The 19,874-nt window shown below is 34.2% G+C and overlaps 1 protein-coding gene across 1 annotated transcript; it reads right to left on the reverse strand.

Moving 5' to 3' along the window:
• Positions 1–271: 271 nt before the first annotated feature.
• Positions 272–14,100, reverse strand: LOC114313900 (ubiquitin carboxyl-terminal hydrolase 24). The gene is made up of 7 exons (XM_082915686.1): positions 13,644–14,100; positions 6,359–7,039; positions 6,010–6,197; positions 5,258–5,505; positions 3,668–3,813; positions 2,140–2,316; positions 272–871 (listed from the first exon to the last, which is right to left on the reverse strand). Exons 1-7 carry the CDS (start codon positions 13,656–13,658, stop codon positions 677–679), a joined length of 1,650 nt encoding a protein of 549 aa, XP_082771812.1. The 5' UTR covers positions 13,659–14,100; the 3' UTR covers positions 272–676.
• Positions 14,101–19,874: the final 5,774 nt, after the last annotated feature.

The raw sequence follows: 19,874 nt of genomic DNA on the forward strand, positions 1-19,874 counted from the left end.
GCAGCATGCGATAAATCTAAAACTCCAAATACAACCCATATTCTTTTTGACAAATTATGTCACCAAGTACAATACCATTAAGACCTCATTTAGACTGAAATTAAATTTAGAACTTCTAACGGAGAAATTTGTGAAACGAAAGGAAAGAAAAAAAAATTGGCATGTGAAATAAAAAATATTAGCTAATATTTCATTCACAAACCGTTCTCTTTTCTTCTCCCTCCACAAACCTCTCCAAATCCAAAATCAAATCACGTCTTTAGAATCACAGTAACAGAAAAGTTCCTTCATCCATCCATTAATGCATTGATGACACTAATAAGTAAATTTAGCTTGCCACTGCCTGGGGAAAATTACATGGCCAAAGTGTCTTAAACAGTTATATAAGAATAAGAATCAAAATTAATGAGCACAATTATCTTTCCAACCTCACTATAGAAGATGTCAACCCTCAAGTCCCAGTGTAATTGCAACATCAAACTTCCTCACTCTCTTGCTTCCAATAAAATCATGTAAATGAATTTGCATATACATCTTCAATCACAGAATCATCCATTCTTCTGCCAGATCTGGACTTCAGTAGCTAGTAAGTGGCAATCAAATAAATAATCTCCACAATTAAAGTGAAAAGTGAATGCAATTGTAGGGTGCAGCAACTGGGGATGAAACTCCTTAGTTAACCCAAGACTTGTTTATAGAAGAGAACATACGCCTGGTCATGCAACACCTTGTTCAAGCCAATGGGATTGACAGATGCATCATCAAACCGTAACCACTGGCAATTAGAGTAACGGGCATCAGCAGTATAATGCCCCTTTGATGCTTGCCTTCCATGGTGGGTTATAGTAGAAACAAGCTCATATCTGCGGCCCTGTATAAAGCCAAGACAACAATAAAAAACAGAAGTACCGGTGAGTATTTGTCCAACAGTTTGTAACACCAACACCTTGTTGGTAATCACTTATACGGTTTCAAAAGAAATAAATCCAGAGCAAAGGATTAGCATTTCATCAAATGCAAGGACAATACCCCACCTCCCTCTCCAAATATATATATATATATATATATATATATTACAAACATATTGAACAGGTTCACAAAATATAACAAACATGCGTTAAGTAATCTCTACATTGAATGGGTGCTGATAACCAACACATTTGAAAGGTAGACTGATAATGCACTAATAAATACAAAGACAACCACAAGTTATTCACAAGCTGACGCAAGTTTTGTAATTAAGTTTCCCTTTCCAAACTCTATTTCAACCAACCAACCCCCCCCCCCCCCCCCCCCCCAATCCCAAAAAAAATGCACGGGCCACATGGACTCACAATTCATGGGTCTGGATTCTCAGGAAATGTGAGTGGTAATCAAAGACAACTCTTGCTGTAACAAAAAAATCAAGGACAACTCTAGGATGGTGACAAGATATACCAAAAGCATGAGGTGTACAGCCATTCTAATGTAAATTATGAAACTATAACACCATCACAACAAATCAACCAGCTACATTATAGGAACTATTTTTTTCACGTTGAGTGCAACTGTAGCGCCACAGGAGCAGCATAATTTTCTCAGATAAATTTGTGTACGTTCATATTGCACTCTTCAAAAAAAGTTGTCAATTAAAAATGGAATTTCATACTTGCATCAAGAAAAATACTCCTACCGTAAATATTGTTAATCCAAAACAAATATCAACTCCCCTTTAAAAATGCTGTTTTGAGGTATCCGTTAAAATTTTGGAATACCCATGTGTAAAAACTGCTGACGTATTTACAGCAAACAACTATAATAATGTTTACATAACAACCATCATTCAAACCAGAAACACATAATCCTCTTCATGGGATCCACAATCTAGATAGCAAGGTAGTGTTTGGTTCATTAGAATGAAAATGGAATAGAATGATTATTACACCAAAATGTCCATTCTCACATTTGGTTCACTAAAAAAGTCATGGAAAATGCATTGCAAATGGAATAATGGAATGGTCATTACGTAAGGAAGCTAAGGAATGACCATTCCATTCCATTTCTCATCTTCATTCCAGTGAATCAAACATTACATAAGGGCTAAGGGTACTCCTAGAATAAAAAATTGAGGAAATTACACACAATGTAAAGAAACATTACCTCAGTTGATGGAGAAACAAGCAATTCACGACCTAGCACCAATTCAAGAGGAAAGCGAACAGGTTTGTGCAGTTTAGTGCTTCCATGGTTTCCATAGCTGAAACGCATCAGGTGCAATATCAATATCTTTGGGAGTGATTGTATGCTTACGGATTTTCTGGCAGTCACAACTCCAGCCTGAAAGTTAAAAAGAAAACAAAAATACATTAACATTATGCTACAGAGTATAAAAAGCTCAAGGAAGACTAAAATCAGAGTAAGTGATAACACTTGGACATTGGCATGATCTCATAGAGAAACTCATAGAAATCTTTTATAATTATGTTTCTAATATTGTCTTACTTTATAATTATATTTATGTTTTCTAGGATTTTAAGCTTAGGGATATTTTGGTAATTTACAAAATTTCCGAATATGGGTTGTGTGGGTCACCCAAATTTGTGCTCTTTTGCTTCTATAGAAATATTTATTTCATGCAAACCAAACACCACTTCCTACCTTCTTTACTATTCTGCTAAATACTTGTATTATCAAATCAGTATCTTATTTTCGGTCCATGTTTGGAGAAAATGCCTTCCTCTTCTTTATAATTTATGTTTGATGGAAATGCCTTCCTATTCTTTATAATTTATTTCATTCTACAAATTCTTCATGTCCCAAGCACCAAAAAAACAATATCCAAAATGCTATAAAAAATATGGACAAAATAGCAAAGTGAAAATTGTTGAAGCAAGGCATATATATTGATTAGTTTTCACCTGGGCCACAGCTAGAGTGGACATATAAAAACAGAACCACTGGAACTTGCAAAACCAAACATTTTAATTATTGCAAGAATTCCTAATGACAAAAAAGCCATCACATTTGCATGCCAACTTTCAGAAAGAACGAAGAATGCAACTAATAATTTGGATCTATGTTAAATGGACCTTTCTAAATGTATGAAATACCCATGTCAAATACTCAAAACTTGGGTAGGCATATGGCATGTGTCCAATGTGTAGTCTGACATTCACCTATCAGCATATCTAGTAATTTGAGTGAACCATAAAGCTATGTATAAAATCCCTATATTCTGCATGAAATACTGTGGCACCTTTCGAACAACATTTTACCATAGAAAACAAAATAAGTATATTAAGAAATATATTATTCTGTTGTGTCCCCATGTCAATGGACATGGAATTAGATGAATCAGACACTTAACCACATACATGCACCTAACACCTGTACCCAAGTCTATGTAACATAGATTTGGGTAATGCTACAGCTCCTTCAGCATACAACAACAAAAATAAGAATTTAAAGAACATTAAACACAACATCACATCACTTCAAAGAAACCATGCACGATTCTAGCAAGGACTTGTGCCTCCTTCAAATATATAAAATGGTCCCATGTTCTAAAATGTAATGTTTTACAAGGAACTTCATAAATTCCTATCTAGTAGCTGAAATATCAGACCACAATGCACAGATTATACACCCAATACAGAAGAGAAACCAAAAAAGAAATACAAAAAATTACCTGTCCAATCGTTGATGTTCGGTACTCCTCAAGTGTTTCTGGTGCAGAAAATTGACGAAGAGCATCGTCAATAGTATGGACAGCATCATGGGAAATATCAAGATGAAGCAAAAGAAATGGTTGAACAGTAGCAGAGGCTTTACTTCCTGTTACACAAACAGAGACACGAGTATGAAAGCTCAGTATGTAACTAAACTGAGCTATTCTTTTACGACGGTTTGCAGAAGACAAATGGTACATAAGCACAACAACTCATACAGATTAACCAGTTAGCTTTAGTTGTTCGAGAGCCTGAAATTCTAAAATTCAATGAAGCTATGTAGCTGGCATATGAAGCAAAACCCAATAAGAGTCTAAGAAAGAGCAATTGGGCAATGTAGAAATTGAGTAATCTTTTCATTCACTCCCCACGTAAAATCCTATCCAAATCTCGGAATTGTTTTAGAGGTTTTCCATAGATCACTTCAGCATTCTGTCCATAATTTTATAGCAGTTCACATTAGAATGATATTTTCAATTAATATAAAGCACATGACTACAAGGAAATAATAAACGCGTAGTTAAAAGGATGTAAAAAGGGAAAGAGGGACAAAGGCATAATGCTGTAAAAGATAAGGACTATTGATATATCAAGAAAACTTCATTTTACTAAGGTAAAGACTTGTAAACTGAAGCAAGAAGCCATTAAGTGACAAAATAATAGCAATCCTCTATTATTCCAGTCCACTTACACATCATACACCTGTGAAGAATCAAGGATTTGAAAATAACTGCAATACCATTGTATGGAAAATCAACATTAAACCAATCAAGAGTTGAACGGACAAAACCCATAGAGACAGTTGCTTCTTTTTTTATAGGTAAAATACACATACAAATATGTATAAGAACATTCTAATAAAAAATAAAAAATAAATAAAAATACGAGAGTATGACGAGGCTAATTAATGTTATTGGAGTGTTGGTGTGCCTCATATAACAGGTAGATAATACATATACTCATATACATATTGTATTATTTAACAAATCCAGACCACATGTTATGACATTCTCCTTAGGTTCATGTCAATTCCCATGTGGCATCTTGACATCATTTTCTTTACAAATTGGCATGTTCACATCATATGCCATCTCATATCCACAGAGCATCTATAAAGCACAGACACTTCTAAGAAGGCAACATGTTGTGTCCGACACAGTGTCGAACACCAACATGACATAACACTTGTTGGACACTTCCCAACACTTTGGACACAAATGAAATACATTACAAGTTTGAATAAAATAACATGAAATCCAATCATAAAATGAAAACAATGTAAATTTATATACCTATTCCTCATTTAGATTTTAAAAATTAATATCTTTGACTTAAATATTCATATATATTATATATAATAATTACTTATCCTTAAATATGACATAATAAATATATAAAATTATATATTTTGTATGGGTTCCGCACTTGTTGTGTGTCCTATATTTTTTGAAAATTTACATGTCAGCTTGTCCGTATTGTATCATGTGTCCATGTTTGTGCTTCTTAGCAAAGCATTAAAAATACTTGTGACAGTTAACAAATTGACCTACCTCTTGCCTTCACAACACTTCTCAGTTGCCCTCCAAAAATTGCACTCAGCTCTGAAGGAACAAAATTCTGTGTTCTTGTGACTGCAGATTTGTTCTTTGGGCCAACGGTTTCCCATTCATCATCTTCTACAGAAGAAACCAGAGATGAGTTTCCCCCATTTGAGCTTGATAATTGCCCTTCAAGCTTAAGTAATTCATCATGCATTTGATCCATGACAAAACTTAGAAATTCCTGTGCATCTTCCTGCCTGAGAAGAATAAGGAACACAAAGTTACAACCAAATAATCAGAAGTAAGCTAATACAAACCATACATAATGGAAATGGGCGTAAATGCAGAATATATGAAAATTGCACTAAATGTAGAATTTATCTAGTTGTTTTGAACTACTACTTTCTAATTAATTGTGCACCGACTGAGAAGACTACCAGTGATTTGAGCATCTGTCTCATGTGTGTTTTGCCTGCAAATGTTAAGAATGCATGTTTCTAAGCTATTGTGATAAACTGTTGCTGAGAAACACAAGTTAACATTGATAGAATCACCATATGTAGCAAGCCAGAAACAAGTTGAATAATTTTCCATATGAGGAATCAATATATTGCTCTCATAATTTCAGCCAGCTAAAATGTGCAAAGCATCAGATCATACATCCTGAATTAAGGTGACACCATCACCAGAACTTCTCAGCAAAGGATTTAAAATGAAGAGAACAGAAGATAAAAAGAAATGATGCGAATAAAAGCACAAACCTTGGCCGGCCTGAAAAGCTATTAGGCACATCAGGAGTAAAATTTTTTAGCACCCCTTCAAAGATGGTGGGGCTGAAAGGCCTACCAGTTTCAAGTACAGTGATATCTCTCTTCTTCAAGCTTGCATCCTCGGGCAAATCAAAGTCAGCAACAAACTCGGCAAATGCAGCTAGTGTAGGGTAGCCAACCTAAAAAAGATGACAGCATTTGCATTGGGCATTCAATAATTTTCTACCAAAAGATTATGCTCATCTATAATACAAGCAAGGGTAACATCCAAAAAATTTATAAAAAAAAAAAAAAAAAACAAATAATGTAAATTAATGATAAGTAAAGCTGGGGATCAGACCTTGGAAATGTTGCGACTTCTTAGTCCTTGCAGGAGTTGAATAAAAGGAGAACATGACAGAAGAGCCTGCAGAGTTGCATTTAGAAAGCACAAATTTCCTGAGTTGATTAAGCCTCGGGGTAGCAAGTCCTTAACAGTTATGACAGGCCCATTAGAGGCCTGTCGGGTAAACTCTTCAAAAGGCACTGCAGCTGATGAATTAGTCCCACTTAAATTTACATCCCTTGAAATTTCACCATCAAGAGCTTGCAGTTTTGAGAAAGGTGATTGGTTTGGTGAGCCACCTTCACTATCCGATACATGCAAAGAAATTATATCAACATTATCTGCTATTCTCAATTCTTCATTCCCATTACTAAGGGGATGAGAATGATCAAATTTCTGGATGACTCCATTTTCATTTGAACTTTCTGAAGCTACTGGCAAGAGATTGTTTGTTGTTTTAGCACTGTTGCCCTTATTGTCCTTGTGAATATCAGAAGGATTAGAACCTATTGGCCCTCTTGAAGAATCCAGTTGTCTGCTTGGTTCACCATTGAAACCACCAAAAGATAATCCAGTCACAACATTTGAAGAACCAACTTCCAACTCTTTCTTTTCCACATGCTTCTCAGTCTTTTCAGATGACTGTTTGAGCCATGACCTGGTTTCATCCTCAGTGAAAGTCCCAAATAGTAGTACCTGCAAAAGTGGGAGAAAAGCAAGAAAAATGGACAGCAGTTCTTGAATAAAGAAAAGTTCCTATAAGAATTGGATCAATCATCAACGTAACCACAATGGGGAATAAGTGAAGGTAAAAAAAAAAGGGTCGGTTTTATGTTTTTAATGTTTTAACATATCCGTCGTAATGCTCCTGGTCAATATTTTTACTCGGCTTTATTTGCACCAAAAAATGCTTCTAATGTTTTAACATGTCCCCAAGGGTAACCCCAACGCTGTTGGGTTTCCAGAACATTACAAAACTTGTATCCAGTCAAAAATCAAAACATACTAGCTCTACTTAGAGCTGAGTAAAAAGTTCTGGATGTATGCAGGGTGCAGCCAAACCCAAGTAATTGGAATCAAGGCTTGTCACGTTGAATCAAGTAATCTAAGCAAAACAAAACCTCAAAATGAAGCTTCAAACCATGACAGACCCAAACCAAAACACTTCCAAAAACTGTAGACAAAAAACAAAGACCACCTTTCTCATGGAGGAGATTGATCACACCAACTTGACTAGAATATTGTTCCTTTTTATCAAAACACTAATTGGTTAAGAAAAAGTCTCTCAAAAAACTTAATATATATTCCCCGTAAGTATTACTATCTCTATTTCATGTATCACATTGATCTTCCAAAGTAAAGCACCTTATAATAGGGGAAATTCTTGACCTCCTTAGAAATTCATTTCTCATGGTCTCTCTTTCTCTAGACATATCCTTGTCGTTGATATTGCATTGCGGGTAATGGAGAGAATGTTGGTTTTTCGGAGGATGTTTAGATGCTCATCTATTCCCTCAATAGTATCAATTGTCTGAGTCTCAGTGTGCTTCTATTGGTTCTATGATTTCTTCTTATACTTTTCCAATCAGCGGAAACTTCAATTTTTATACACAAGTGAGTTAGCCTCCCTGTCGTCCATTCTAGATGGTATTTCCTTGAGATGTGAGGCCAATGATCGGAAATTGCGATCTATTCATTCTTCAGGGGTTTTCTCTTGTAATATTTTTTTCTGATTCCTGATGATCCTAATGTCCCTTATTTTATCACCATAAGGTAATTTGAATTATGTGCCCTTTTTGAAGTTACTTTTCAAGTGGTCATAGTTCATAAGAAACTAAATACTAATGATGTGGTTCAGAGGATGCATAATTGCCATTTGTCTCCACAAAAGTGTGTCATATGCAAGAGGGTTGAGGAGAGTAGTGATCATCTGTCTAAGACTGGTCAAGATGCATCAAAAACACATAATTATATAATGTTTATGTGCCTCACATGAAATTGAAAATCAAATCATGAATTAGAAGTTTCGAACACAATTTTAAATATATATATATATATATATCTTAACCCATTTTTTAACATTACACTGCACAATGTTGCTCTTCTATATTGATGCAATGATTGACCTTCGTTGCACATGCCGAAATAATCCCTCCTAACTGAACTTCTCTCGTTTGACATCTTTTTTGCTAAGCATATCTCTTTTTACTATCCTTCTAAAATTTTGTTTGACCTTAGAAATTCTATCTTATTCTTTTCCTTTCGTAACATTTGCATCTATAATTATATTTACATGTACACCAACTTTATGATATTTTTCAAAACAATACACCCAATTACCTGAACTTCCACTGTTATTATTCATTTCTAATTAGAAAAAATAATATTTCTTAGAACTCCCAAAAAAACCTTTGAAACACTTTTTTCAAATTCCAACCAAAGTAATTTGTGTATTGACACAAGGCCACTATGATACACAATTGTTATTGTAAGTAAAGCATCATGTATTATGAAGGGGCCAAAAGAGCACAACCTTTGTACAAAAACAACAAAATTAAAAAGCTTCACATGTAACAAAAATGCTCAACACCAAGACGAAGTTCACTTAAGAAATCTACCAAAGCAAAAAAAGATTCACAAATAAATTTGTTACACCAAAATGATGACTGTACAATAAAGATTTTTGGAGCTTTGGTATTCAAATCAATATCTTTAAAAGTCCATTGATTCCTTTCTCTCGATAACCACCATATGAGACACACAACAACCATCCACACCTTCTTCCTCTTTATCTTACATCAACCATTCCAATATTTCATCATATTAAGAATTGAATCAGGCATCACCCAACGAATTTCAAAAATTGCAAGAATAAAACTCCAAAGCTCCTAAGCCATCTCACAAAGTAGCAACTCAACTCTACATCACAAGCCTTACCGAGTAGCATGTTTAAATCCTCCCATCAAGTTATCATAAGTAAGAATGGAATCCAAACTAGTTGTCTAAAAAAATGTCACTTTTGTTGGAACTCTAAATTTCCAATGCCTCAACAACCCTTCAATAATCAAAGAATGGTACAACTTTTAGCGAGAAAGCCCCTTTCCATGTGTCCACCTCAACTTGTCCTCACTCCTCATTATTCCTCAAAACAAGTATACCATACAAGAGCTCAAGAAACTCATCCACAGCCTCTGACTACCAATAATGAAGGGCTCTAATGAAAAGTACATCCTAAGTCAACCCAGCATTAGACATTATCATGTAATCCACAACCAAAGCATCTTTGTTTACTTAACCACAATATGATATCCGAGAAGGCCACTAATAAAAGAACATCTTGACACCAAATATTGTGCTAAAATTGGATTCTTCAACCATCACCCACCTCAAACCTCAACTGTCTAGCAAAATCAAACCACCATCTCCAAATGCATTTCTACAAACCTACCTCATACGGCCCACCAATTCCCTTAGATGTCCACCCCTAGGCAACTTCATACTTGCAATCAAAGTTTTCAAAGAAGTTTATGAGGCGAGCTTCAAGGCAGGGATCGAAGTGAGGCACACCAAAAATGCACATATGCTTTGAAATTTGAGCATGGCGCCAAATATGCACACGCAATTTCGATAAGGTGTTCACCTCTGGCACACCTCTTACACATTTCATGCCTAAATCAAAAATTACATATTATAAGCTAGATTGAACAAATTAAAAAAGGAAAAAATAAATAAATAAAATACGCATTAGAATAAGAGGGAAATAAACCTTCACATCAAACTTCGAAGGGGGTTATCATGTAAGAGAGGCTTTTTAAAGTAGGAAAGAAGGAAGCTGAGAGAACCCAAACGAAATCCTAGGGTTTGTGTTGCTGGTTTGATTAGGGCTTCAATTTGAAAAGCCCTAAGCATTTTTAATTTGATTCACAATTGAGGGCTTCAATCGCATGTTTGAATCATGAGTTAGAGCTTCAATTTCTAGTTTGAAAAAGTACTTCTCTCTTGATCTCTTTCTCCCCCTCCATATCTCTCTCATAGATACATTGGATGTTGATAAGGATGATGATGATACTGATGAGGATGACTAACAGTAAACTACATTTTGCTTTTGTCTTGTTTATGAAACCTCTTTTTTTTTCTTTTTCTTTTTCTTTTTTTCCTTTTTGGAATGGGTTGTGAAAATATTTACTTCTTGTCATTAACTTTATTGGATGGTTTTTATTCAAATCGCCATGTTTCTAGACTTAGCTCTTAAAAGTTTTGCATTTATTAATTCATTATGCTTCTATGCCAATTATTGTTTTATGAATTTTATTTGCTTTTTCTTTTTCTTTTTCTTTTTTTAACTTTCTATGCTATTTTTAATTAATTTTATATTTATATTTTTTTATGCAAATTTAAATTAATTTATAAGTTATTTGGGAACTAGCTATTTTCTTGGCTTTTTAACTTTTTACGAAAAGACCTGTAGAAAAGTGGAGAGAATAGTTAACTTTTTGGTAGTGACTTTTTGACTATTTTAGTTGGTTGTCAAACTTGCCTTTATATTTTATAAAAGTATAAAAATTAAAACTCAAAAAGGATAATGCCTCAATGTTCTCGAGAGTTACACCTCGCCCCATCAAGGGGCAAAAATGCCTTGCCTGACGCATTCACCTTTGCAAACTTTACTCGCAATCAACTACCCTACTCCAAAGATGATTGTCCTCCTCAACTTATCCACTAAGTCACTTCTCTTGTAGAGCCTAATTAACGGGTGAAAGTGTCAGATGCCCAGGCCACCATCCTCTAAGGAGGGCACACCCTCCCAATTTACAAAAAGAAATTTAAATTCCTCCCCCAAGCCTCCGCACCGTTAATTCTCTTAAGCTTTTCCAACCTTTCCTCAATCAAAGCTGGAATGGTAAAAAAGAGACGTAAGATTGGTGGTCAAGCTCACCAATGTACTCTTAATCAGGGCCGGCCCTGGCCTAAGGCCAATAAGGCTTGTGCCTTAAGCCCCACAATTTTGGCCCAAAAAAAGGGCCCCCAAATTTAATAAATTGTTATAGGCCCAACTTTTTTTTTTTTTTTTTTTTTGTTTTAGGATCAATTTAAAGGGCCCCAAAATGTTTTATTGGGCTCATGTTTAGTTTAGTCCATATTTATGTGGTTTGGCCCATATTTATTAAAATAAAATATATAAAAAACAAAAAAAAAACAAATAAAGTGTTTGGCCCAACCCAAACCATACAATAATATACAACATTGTTCATATATGAAAGTAAATTTTAGTATATAATTTTAATGATTATATGTGCAAGTATACTTAAATAAAAAATTTGTGAATACTTATCATTTTAATCATAAATTTGTTATTAAAAAAAAATATTAAAGGGGCCCATTTTCATAGTTCGCCTTAGGCCCCACAAATCTCAGGGCCGGCCCTGCTCTTAATCAAGTAACCTTGCCTCCTTTAGAAAGATATTGCATTTTCCAACCTGCCAATCTCTTACGGACTGCTCTACAATGCCATTTCACATTGTTGTAGCCTTGACGAAAGACACAAGAGGAAGACCTAAATACCAGTGTTTTAAAAAGCTCCAGGCGCATCAAGGCGCCAAGGTCACCTGGTGCTTAAGCGCCGAGGCGCGAGGCGAGGCGCAAGTATAGAAGTTAAGCAAAATATTAATATAGCACAATTTTTAACATAAGTAAATATTTAATATATATATTATTAATTTTTTTTGAATAAGAAGAGAAGAGAAGAAGAAAAAAAATCATTAATTTTTTTAATATATATAGTATTTTATTTATTTATTAAATTTTAAAAAAAAATTATAAATATTTTTATTTTATTTATTTTGAAACATATATATAATTTATTTTAAAACATATATATAATTTATAAAGGTATATATATAATATATAAATAAAAACATATCATATATATAAATATAATTTATAAAAACATAAATAAAAATATATAATAAAAATAAAAAATAAAAAATAAAAAGTTATAATAATATAATATAAATTATAATTTATACTATACATATATCTATATATATATATAGAAACAGAGTCGAAGAGAGAGAGAGAAGAGAGAAACAGGCAAAGTGAGAGAGAGAGAAGGCGAAGGCGAAGGTCGATGGAGCTCGTCGGAGCTCGTCGAAGGTTGATCGAAGCTCGTCGGAGGTCGATCGATGGTCGAAGGTTGTCAATCGACTGTCGAAGCTTCAAACTCGACTGGTTAGGGCAAACTCGACTGGTCGGAGCTTCAAACCCAGTACTCCTCTCTTCTCTCTTTCTTCTCTCCTGTGTCCCTTGCCGTGTCCCATACCTGCACAAAAAAAACAAAGGGACACGTCGAATGGGTATCGACTCAGAAAGCCGAGGCGCACAAGGCGCTCGCCTTGCGCTTCGTAATAAGGCGCTCGCCTCATCGCCTAGGCAGCGCTTCACCTATGTCGCCTCGCCTCACCATGCCTGAGGCGCAAAGCTACGCCTTGCCTCGCCTTGAGCTTAGGCGCGCGCCTAAGCGCGCTTTTTAAAACACTGCTAAATACATCTAGGGGAGAGAACCCTCTCTAAATCCTATAAACCAGCTAGTCCACCTTTTTGATAGAGGAATGATTTTATTTTCCCTAGCATTAACACTTCCCCAAAGCAAATCAACAATCACCTTAAATGACTCAATTACTCTTATTCTAGCTGACAAAACACAACAGAATCATCTGTGAAAAGGAAATGCAATATTTCTCACCTGTTTAGAAAATCACCCAAAGTGTAGTCAAAAAAGGGAACTTTCCTTCTTCTTTGGGATTCCATGTTTTGGTTGCTAATTCTATCATTTTGATAGAATTAGCAAAACAAAACCAATGACTTGAGTTTTCCAGTCATGCACAAACTAATATCACAATCAGGAGAGAGAGAGAGAGAGAGAGAGAGAGAGTATATATCCAATTCAAAAATAAATGAAAAATAAAAAGCAATTTCAACTTCCGCATATTTCTAAACATAAGGCATCAGTTAAATCTTTTTGCTCATTCAAAATCACAAAACTTCGCCATAAAAAAGACAGAACCATCAACCCAGGTTTATCTCATTACTAATTAACTGAAAAACAGCCAAAGTTTTAATTTTTTGTACAATTATCTGAATTGAGCACTACAATAACTATCAATCATAATCTAAATCCTTCTTTATTCATCCAAGATCATTAAAACTACAAATCCCATACTATCAAAAACATATATAAACCATATCTCAACACCACTACTCTAGTATAAACCAGAAAACGAAACAAAGATGTGACACTAACCTGAGAACCACTCATGATGAGCAGAAAAAAGAATAACAAAAAAGCCTAGAAGTGAGAGAATACTGTTGCCGTTGAAATCGAGAAGGGAAGTGTATAGTAAAGGAATCAAAAGCTAGGGTTTGAGGGTGCCTAGTACCGCAGCAGAGAGCATAGGAGAGAGAGGAGTCGATTGAAGACATGAAATAGGCAGAGAGTGTAGAAGAGAGAGAGAAACAGAGCATTTAAGAATGGAACAACCCTCCCTTTGGCCCTGAAGGAGCTGAGCAGAGCAGAGGATCTCGTTGTTGTCAAACGGCGCATCGACCGTACCACAGACAAAGAAAGAGAAAGAAAAAAGAGAAATCTATTGGTCTGGAGAGATAAGACTCACCCTTTTGTTTTGCACTTTGGAATAGGTTTAGGTTTTGTTTTGTATACCCAAGAACCAGGGCCTTTTCCGAAATTAAGATAAAATAGCAATTTATTTTTTAAATTAGCCCTAGTTTAGATGGAATTTTTAAACTAAGTTAAAACGTGATTATGAATCACATTTTCACTGTTGTTATAGCCTTTCCGTAGGAAATTTCTAACATCGTAAAAGCGTGGTTACAAACTACGCTTTTAATTAAGAAAATGCGGTTATAAAAAACGTTTTTAAGAAAATTTGATTTATACATAAAACATAGGAACCACGCTTTTAAGTAAAATTTGTTTTTTTGAAAAAACGTGATTACGAACCACGCTTTTACTGTGCTTTTAAATAAATTTTTATTTTTTCAGAAAACGTGGTTCACAACCACGCTTTTACTATTCACCCATGGACGCTTTTACTGTACTTTTAAATAAATTTTTGTTTTTTCAGAAAAATGTGGTTCACAACCACGATTTTACTGTTCACCAAGGAAAACGTGGATGATAACCACGTTTTTAACTGAAAAACATTTTATGACTGTTGATTATTATTATTATTATCATTAATCAATCCACATTCTATAATTCGCTCAATCTTGTAAATCTCTATATCTAAATTATTCATATAAAATATCGTATTGATAAACAATCTTAGCTACCAAATTTTATTATTTTAATATTTAAAAGTAAATTATATAATTTTGAAATTATGTTTCGCATCCTTTTTTTTAAAAAAAAAAATGATAAAATTATATGTACGATTATCAGATCAATTTGATCTTTACATAAATAATTTATACATTAAATTTTTAAAAAATAAACAGTATGCATTATCTAAAGAGTAGTGAATTGTGTAAAAAATGTAAATTAAATATTTGCTTAATTTACCTGATATTTTTTAAATTGTTATTTAAATATTAAATTTTAAATAAATTTTTATTTTGTTATATAATTCAAATATAATTTAAAAAAGATCGATAATGGACAAAAATAAAAACAACAAATTAAAAATTAAAAAAGAAGAAGAAAATAATGGCATCGAGACACGCACCCTCCCAGAGAACATTTTGCGAGTTTCGGAAAGATTTTGTCGGGACTTTTCCCAAACTAAGGCCCTATACTAATTTATTTTCCAAACTAAGCCTACTTTTGGAGAATTTTCAAAACTAAATATTTGTTGTTCCCTTAAATTTTTGCTGCCACGAAATATTTAAATAAAACTTCACACAGCATATATAAAGTATCTAATTTGCTAATTATTACTACGAACAGGAAAACAAAATAAAAGTATGACTATAACACTTTAGAACGCCGTAGCTAGTTCAAACATAAGTATCTCACAAAAATAATTTGTGGAAATATTCAACATAACACAAAACATAAAATAAAGCGACGAGTACAATATTTAACAGTTACATAGACAAATATTAGACAAACCTTTCACAAACTCATTGTCGAAAGAGTTATTTTAACACACACAATATATAATTATGGATAACCTAATATAATTTAGTAGACAGATAGACGCCTAATCCTCGCTCAAATCGGCAATCTCAGAGTCCGAACAATCAGAAAGCTCAGGGTCAGAGAGAAGTACAAGATCGTCCTTGATAGCCTTGATAGCCGTAGCATTTGGTGTTGTTCCGTTCTTCTTGGCATCTGACTTAAGTATAGATAGTTCTATATCGCGGGCTGACCTACGGCGCATTTGAGAAATCTTACGTCGAAGTCTTTTACATAGTCGATCAACATTATCTGGATCTTCCTTTTGGATCTGAACTGAACGTGCTTTCAGCACCTTCAATCAATTTTCCCGACATAATCTTTCCATTTGCACTCACTCTATAAATAGTGCGAGCCACTTCAGGAGTCTAGCGTCGGCTAAACCATATCCTATTTCATTATCAGATGGATCCTCCATGGAACCACATGGATCTCAATAGTACTTGGGCATGACAAAATATCGTTTCTCAAACCTATCATGATCAGCACAAGAGGCATCTAACAAAGTAAATGATGTTTTATCTTCAGCATCCCACTTTCCCTTCCCATTCCTGTTCCTCGACATGAACTCTCACCTTTTTCGAAGTTCCTACCCCCTATAAGTCCCCTTCCCGTTCCTCTTCCTTGTCGTGAACTCTCACCTCTGCGATTCCTATCCCCTACCGTGAATCTATACTCCATTTGATTTTTTCTCAATAGATGAACGATAATTTCCTAGGGCGAACTGAGTAGAAAGGTTGTGTGTTTACCATCACTCCTTCAGTCCTTTATATAGTTGTTTGTCAACACTATTGTCATGTGGTCGTATTAATGTGATTTAGATGAATTCTGAAATGTAAGGAAAAAACAAAGCATCTAAGTCGCGCTGCACAAAGTCACATGCATCACTGCATGTGAGGAAAAAAGTCACAAAGTATATAACTAACGAAGTCAGAAAGTCACATGCATCACTGCATCATTGCATAAAGTCACATGCATCACTGCATCACTGCACAAAGTCACACGCATCACTGCACAAAGTCACATACATCACATGTATCACTACATTTGAGGAAAAAAATCGCATGCATCATTGCATTGCTACACAAAGTCACATAGCATCTGAGGAAAAAGCAAAGCATACAATTTATTACGTCTGTTAAAGTCACTGCATCACTGAGAAATGTAGGACATATCATTGCGCCGAGCTACAATTTATTATCGTACCATAGCTACTGTACCCATGTGAATTTCTACAATTCATAATGGGATGGGAGGTGTCAGAACAAAACAACAAAACAATTAGACCCTTTGTGTTTAAAAAGCCACCCTATGCAGCTCTAAATAGATTCATAAACGTTGAAGATAAAATATTATACAATTAGAATGTATTGAAGATTAATTTGTAGTAGCATTAGAATGAATGGATTTTTCGATGTATAGAACTTAAAAGTGTTACAGATAAAAGTTAGCCTAGCATGCAGACAAGAATAACACAGACTTAAATCAACACATAGTTAACTTCAAATTAAATTGGTCAAATTTCTCCAATTAAATTAAATGAAATATGTAAGGTGAAAAATGAAATTAAATATATGGTCAAGGCAAAATAAATTGAATTATATTTGTAAGCGGATTTGAACTTTGCTTAAAACTTCAGATATGCACTAAGTAGTAAATAAAAGTTGAAGTGATAACTCCTATAAAGTTGATGCATAGTTGTTCATATCATAAAAGTTGACGTGACAACTCTGATGCATAGTTGTTAACAATAATTTCAAACATACAGCTACCATGTGTACTGGCTTTGCAATGTTTAAACATGAGTTATCAATAGGAAGAGAAATTTGTAACGAATCTTGACATATGCACTTATAAATGTAGTGATTTCATAAACTTCAGGTTTATATAACAAATAGTTGAAATACATCCGTAAGTTAGATGAACAACAACATTGTCTTACACTCCAGTAACGAAGATACGACACAACATACAAACATATATGAAAGATAAAGATGTTTGATTTCTCATTCCTCATTTGACATGTAGTAGTCAGACAGATATTTTTCATTGTTTAAGACATTATTTCGCTCAATCACTGTCAAATCTTTGTTGCTTACTTCTGCTATTTCGGTGGCTAGTTGAAGCATGAAATGTCGACATCTCCGCATCAACATTCTGTTGTTCTCCTTCTTAATTCTGCTAACTTATTTTTCATAGTCACTCACATTTCGTCTAGCCATGGTCAATGAATGAGATGAGATACTGATGCTCCAAAGTTCCGTAAATCATTAAACAATCCTTCTTACTCCGTTACCCTGAACGCCCATTCTGCTCGGATACCAGCATAATAATCCTTCGGACTCGAGTACTTTTCGCTCTTGTAGTCATAAGTAAATGGAGGTAGTAGCCACACTTTCGAATTTCTTTGACGGCGTGAACTTCCTGCACCTCTTGAAGACATTGTTCATAAAATAAAAAAATTAATAATAATAGTAATTGTAAATATATTGCTATTTTTATGACTTGAACAAACATCATACTGGGTAGCGCTATTTATGACCTAGTGACGATAATTCAGATGTTGGGGCACAATGGAAGAAGTGATACCCGTGATATTGTTTTATCTTATTCATTTCATGCAATCCTAAGTACCCGTGACTTTGTGTACCTGTGATGTAGTCACGAACGTGATTGTCAGATAAAATCATAATTGTAGATCGTTTTTTTCACAATGCAATCCCTTCATATTCGAGCAGTGAGTTGTCAAATTAATCAGTAATGCAGTGAGTTGTCACATTGCCACATTAAACTATTTTTTCATACTTGCTTTTTTAATACAGTAAGTAGTTACTTCGAACTGACAATTTCAGTACAAATTGATGTTTTAAAAAAATTATAAATTAAATCATAAAATGAAACAGCGGCTTTAATTTTCTTTGTTTTAAAGTAATACTGTTCATAAACAACTATGAAACAGAGTGCAAGTAAATACACAACCTTCTAACTCACTTCGACCTACAAAACTATCGTTGATTTTTTCACCAAAACAATGTTCAAAACAAAACAAAACAAAACAAAATAATCAAATGGCCACCTGATATGTAAAGAAGATTGGCACTGCAGCCTATATTTTATCTTATTTTCACTTAACGAAACTTCACAATCATCCCATTTTCTCCTATTTGCATTTTCTGCTTCTTTTTGTATTCGGTAAATTACACTTCACTCCTTCAATCCTTTATATAATTATTTATCAACACTATTGCCATGTGGTCATATTAATGTGACTTAGATGAATTCTGAAATGTGAGGAAAAAACAAAGCATCTAAGTCGCGCTGCACAAAGTCACATGCATCACTACATGTAAGGAAAAAAGTCACAAAGTATGTAATTTACAAAGTCAGAAAGTCACATGCATCACTGTATAAAGTCACATGCATCACTGTATAAAGTCACATGCATCACTGCACATGCATCACATGCATCACTGCATCTGAGGAAAAAATTCACATGAATCACTGCATCGCTGCACAAAGTCACATATCATCTGAGGAAAAAACAAAGCATACAATTTATTACGTCTGTTAAAGTCATTGCATCACTGAGAAATGTTGGACGTATCACTGCGCCGAGCTACAATTTATTATCATACCATAGCTATTATGCCCATGTGAATTTCTGCAATTCATAATAGGATGAGGGGGTGTCAGAACAAAACAACAAAATAATTAGACCCTTTATGTTTAAAAAGCCACCCTATGCAGCTCCAAATAAATTCATAAACGTTAAAGATAAAATATTATAGAGTTGGAATGTATTGAAGATTAATTTGTAGTAGAGTTAGAATGAATGGGTTTTTCGATGTATAGAATTTGAAAGTGTTACAAATAAAAGCTAGCCTAGTATGCAGACAAGAACAACACCGACTTAAATCAACACATAGTTAACTTCAAATTAAATTGGTCAAATTTCTCCAATTAAATTAAATGAAATATATAAGGTGAAAAGTGAAATTAAATATATTGTCAAGGCAAAATAAATTGAATTATATTTGTAAGCGGAAAAATAAAATTAAATTTCTAAGCGGATTTGAACTTTGCTTAAAACCTTCAAATATGCACTGAGGAGTAGTAAATAAAAGTCGAAATGACAACTCCTATAAAGTTGATGCATAGTTGTTCAGGTCATAAAAGTTGACGTGACAACTCTGATGCATAGTTGTTTACAATAATTTCAAACATACAGCTACCATGTGTGTATGTGGTATAAATATCGCGTCATACCACAACAAAAGTTTTATAGCTACTTCGAGCGATATCATCATGAGATATATGGTGGTTGATCTATATTTAGCA

This window comes from Camellia sinensis, chromosome 2 (assembly GCF_055761805.1).
Source record: "Camellia sinensis isolate YWXY chromosome 2, ASM5576180v1, whole genome shotgun sequence".
NCBI classification, from domain to species: Eukaryota; Viridiplantae; Streptophyta; class Magnoliopsida; order Ericales; family Theaceae; genus Camellia; species Camellia sinensis.